Source organism: Monopterus albus, unplaced genomic scaffold (assembly GCF_001952655.1).
Source record: "Monopterus albus unplaced genomic scaffold, M_albus_1.0 scaffold65.1, whole genome shotgun sequence".
NCBI lineage: Eukaryota > Metazoa > Chordata > Actinopteri > Synbranchiformes > Synbranchidae > Monopterus > Monopterus albus.
The window spans coordinates 1,961,275-1,966,251 of NW_018127945.1; the positions used below are offsets into that span (position 1 = coordinate 1,961,275).

The window sequence follows — 4,977 nt, forward strand, 5'->3', positions numbered from 1 at the left end:
TTTGAATGGGGCAAGATTTTCAAAATAAAGCTAAATATTTCAAAAGTATGACATTTAGAAAAATTCTGAAGAGAAGCATGAATGTCCTTGAATAGCTGAACATTGTGATAGATGAAAGTATGCTGAAGTAGAATTTTCCCATTTGTTTGAATGGGGCAAGATTTTCAAAATAAAGCTAAATATTTCAAAAGTATGACATTTAGAAAAATTCTGAAGAGAAGCATGAATGTCCTTGAATAGCTGAACATTGTGATAGATGAAAGTATGCTGAAGTAGAATTTTCCCATTTGTTTGAATGGGGCAAGATTTTCAAAATAAAGCTAAATATTTCAAAAGTATGACATTTAGAAAAATTCTGAAGAGAAGCATGAATGTCCTTGAATAGCTGAACATTGTGATAGATGAAAGTATGCTGAAGTAGAATTTTCCCATTTGTTTGAATGGGGCAAGATTTTCAAAATAAAGCTAAATATTTCAAAAATATGAAGTTTAGAAAAATTCTGAATAGTAGCATGAATGTCCTTGAAGAGCTGAACATTTTGATAGCTGAAATAGCTGAAAGTATGCAGAAGTAAAATGATCCCATTCATTTGAATGGGGCAAAAATTTCAGAATAAAGCTGAATATTTTAAAAAGTATGAAGTTTAGAAAAATTCTGAAGAGAAGCAGGAGTGTCATTGAAGAGCTGGACATGTTGATGCCTGAATGGTTTTGCTAGCTGAAAGTATGCTGAACTAGTTGAATTCCGCAAAACGTACGGAAGAAACCAAAATAATAATAATAAAGAACAGGATAACATGGATGCTGGTTCAGCTGATGCTGATTCAGCATCCATACAAATAATATCCAATTAATTTAGCTATAAATTTGTTGAGCACTTGTGTTAATTCTGAGTAACTGATACACTTGGTTACTGCATTATTGTTTTTAATTTTTTTTTTTTCCTATATCTTGGTAGGTCCTACAATTCAACACCCCTCCCCACTCTACTAATTTTCATATCGCCCCTAACATGTACTGCAATTATATGCATGTAAATACAGTATCATGTTTGTGACTGCCCTATAAATTTTGTGCTGTCATTACTTTTAAATAAGTGATGAGTGTGTAACGACATTGTCCGTTGTCTTACTGATGTCATCCATCTTTTGCAGGTATGGAGGTGCAGCGTCCCAACCGTCAGGTCTCCAGCGAAGTGGAGGGTGAGGGGTTGTCGAGTAGTGCTGGCACGGCTGACAGCCCTGACCTTTATGTGAAGAGTGGAGCCTCTGATGACCCCTCTAATGATGCTGCCACGCCTGACCTCAGCCCCCCTTCTTCATCACCTCCACACACTCCACCTAACCTTGCCCGGCCATCTCAGCGCAGTAAGAGTGCTCGCTTCCACCGGCAGAGTGCCGTGGACCATGGAGACAGGGGAAAGGAGGGAGGAGAAAGAGGTGAGAAGGGTGGGGGAGGAGGGCAGACACAGATCCAAGTGTTGATGGAGGGAGGTAGCGGGGGAGGTGAAGGTGGTGGAGGAGGAGGGAAGGGGGACTATTCACAGGCCAACAGCTGGAGTGAGGACAAGAGGAGAGGGATGTTGTCAAAAAGAGGAGGTGGGGTCAGCGGACGAGGAGCAAATCGGACCAATGGACACAAACACAGCTCCTCCAATCACAAGTCGCGGGAGCACTGCTCATCCAATCACAGACAAGCCAGAGGGGAGAAATGGACAGAGTCGTCCTCATCTGCTTCTTGGACATCTGGGCACAGGGGAGTGCATAGCAGAGGAGCCCGGCTACTGGAGCAGGACGAGGAGAAGATTAGCAACTATGAGATGGAGATGAAGCCTTTACAGCCCAGAGACTCCACTACCCACAAGCCCCATGGGCATGGAGATGAGAGGCACGGACACAGTCACGCTCATGGAGAGGGCCGCTCACACACAGTACAGAGACAGAGACATAAGAACTGTGATGGTAGGGAGGGAAGAGAAGGAAGAGAGGAGAAAGAGGGGGCCAAAGACTCAGTGCACAACCTGGACAGACCGGGAGAGAAGATGGATTCACGGCCTCTACGCCGAGACCTCACACTCTCCCCGCCTCTGAGGTCCAACCCCATCACACCTGAACGGCAGGACCACACCCCCACGCAGAGCAAAGGAAACTCGGTAAGATTCATACAGTGCTGGTTAACAGACCTCTGAACAGTAACATTAAATTGTAGCAATGCAAGATTTTTGTTTTATAAAACTATAAAACTTCATTACCTGTTCATCACCACATAAACAGTTGACAGTTGCAATGTGAGATTTCTATTCCTTCTAACAGTGTCAATTTCACAAACAAAATAAAAAGTGACATTTGATAATATGAACTATGACACGTTTTACAATTTTTCTAGGAAAACCTGACAACTTGCCAATATACTTATAGAAAGGTAAGTAATTTATCGAAAGGTGCTGCAGATGTACATAGAGGTGGTTTCCAACACATGACTATTAGGACGCACAAAACTCAGATGGAGGGCAGGAAATGAAAAACAGAATGAAGAGATGGAGTATAGTCTGCATTGTGCTAGTTTAAATAATATTATGAGAAAAAGGTGTAAACAGAAAACCACAACATACAGTTGGGTGCAAAACGTTGAATTCCCATTTATGAAATGTTCTGTAATATTTTCCCAGTGTTGTGTCAAAGTGTGTTCCCTCTTCAAGATGTGTAACTTAACGTGAATATAGTGTTATCATAGCCCTGACCATTGATGGGGGTCCTAAGGGAAACAGTTCTATTGGGGGAAACATTGTGATGGAGGAAAACACTTTGACACAATACTTGCGTTTTTTGCTAAATTTCTTGCATTTCCCCTTATGAACAAATACTTTTCAAGGTCAAAGGTCAAAGTGTTTATTTGTCATATGCACAGTACAGTTAGGAAACGTGTTTCCCTGTACAATGAAATTCTTACTTTGCCGTCCATATGAATGCCACAAAATACAAATGAAATATAAAGTAGATGAATAAGTAACACAAACACTTAAGGCACTTTAAGCAGCAAATGCAGAGCTATAATAAAAAAAATAAGAATATAATAACAGAATGTATGCTGCATGGGAGCAGCATGTGCAGCAGTCAACAGTCATTGTGCAATTATGCATATGCAAACTGAGAATGTACTAGATGAAAGTTTCATCGGCTTTGTCCATGCATTCAATTTGATCAACCATAAATGACACAAACAATAGGCATGTTGAGAGCTTGTGATAGTACTGCCTACATAGAAAATCACTTCCTGTCCTGCATCTGCAGTTTACAGCTACAGGTCTACGTTATATATAGCCCCTTACATTGTAGGCACTTCAGTATGGTAAAGTTCCACTTCATTCATCCTTAAAGAAATCACTGTCATACTTTGTTCAAGCTTACAAAGTAGACCAAAGAAAAAAGCAATTAAAAGACAAAACAAAATACACACAATGAAGAGTAACAGTGATTACTGAAATGTAATTTAATTAGTTAGTGACACATACAGTAGAATACTAATAGCTTATACAAAGTAACAGTAAGTGATAACAAATTATAGCATAAAATAGAAATAGTAAAAACTAGTGATTGTACTACTTGATACTATAGCATGGTTTACTCAGCAAGTGGCAGAGGAGACAGGGGTATTGTACAGTATAATGGCCACAGGGTGAAGGTGCACCTTGGTGGTGTCAGTGCTCCTGTGAAGGAAGGCATGAAGGGAATGGCTGTCTACAAAGTAATAATAATTCTTCTTCTTCTTATTCTTCTTCTTCTTCTTCTTCTTCTTCTTCTTCTTCTTATTATTATTATTATTATTATTATTATTAGTAGTAGTAGTAGTAACAATAATAAATAATAACTAGACAGCACTCAGAAAGTGTAGAACTCTGTGAAGGAGCAACTCACTTTTCCCATAATGCCATAAAAGCAATATTTCCATGATAGCTTGAACATGAAAACCTACTGCTGGCATTTGGAATTTTTTCAAGAAAAAAGATAGACATGAGTAGGAGTTTAAAGGAGAGCGAAGCACAGCCCCTCCTCTAAACAGAGACAACACAGAGGAAGATACAATGTAAAAGCAAAGTTGGATGTCAATCTGTGAGGTTGTGCTGGGTGACTGTTAAGCTCAGGGTGTACCATACGTTAGATTCTGACAGTGAAAATGCTGCTATAATGTGCAGCTGGGACACCGACGTCCTCACCGACAGGGTACTGTGCTCCGACCAAGATGTAGCTGGCTGCTAATAGAGCTAAACTGGTAAGACAGCAAACACTCACATCTCTAGAAATTAAAACAGCCTTCTCTGCCATCAGGCTCTATCCCAGCTGTCACTGCATAGAGCAGCTCCTTCCCCAGCTGTGGGCTGTCATCTCGCTGAGTGTTATTTTTCAATCACTCACATAAACGTATCTTTCTTGGATCTGTCAAAATCTGGAATATAGGTTTAACTAGTCAAATTTGAGTGACTTGATTATAAAATCCAGGTTTTGAAAATGCACAAAATTACCCTCTGGAAATAACTGGACTCAACACACCTGCCCTACACTTAACAATTTTGCATCACTCATAGCTCATCAGCCAGCAGCTGATAGATTAATAAAAACTCTTAAAACCCACTGTACAGTACCTGCTCACTGGAGAAGCCAGTAATCAAACCACCAACTGTCCAGTTTGTAGATGACCCACTCTACCTCTTGAGCCACAGACACTCAGCAGAGTCAGCACCTTGTAAAACATACTACTCCTGACATTGTTGTTTTTGCCCAACCACTTTGCTGAGCTACACTGTCTGAAAATATGCCAAAAGGAAGCCTCCTGCATTAAAGGCTTTATCCCATTATAAAGCCTCGTCCGGTTCTTTCAAACCAGGAACTCCGAGGGACGACTCAGACCACTTGAGTATATAAAAATATAACCGTGCTGGTTTATTCAAAGAGGCACAGGCAAGAATTAACACTTCCAGTC

The 4,977-nt window shown here is 40.3% G+C and overlaps 1 protein-coding gene across 1 annotated transcript in view; it reads left to right on the forward strand.

Annotated features, from left to right (window-relative positions):
* Window positions 1-4,977, forward strand: part of jph3b (junctophilin 3b) — a 121,593-nt gene that overhangs the window by 74,406 nt on the left and 42,210 nt on the right. Inside the window, 1 exon segment of the mRNA XM_020604304.1 lies at window positions 1,155-2,152. Within this exon segment, the coding sequence (XP_020459960.1) occupies window positions 1,155-2,152 (998 nt within the window).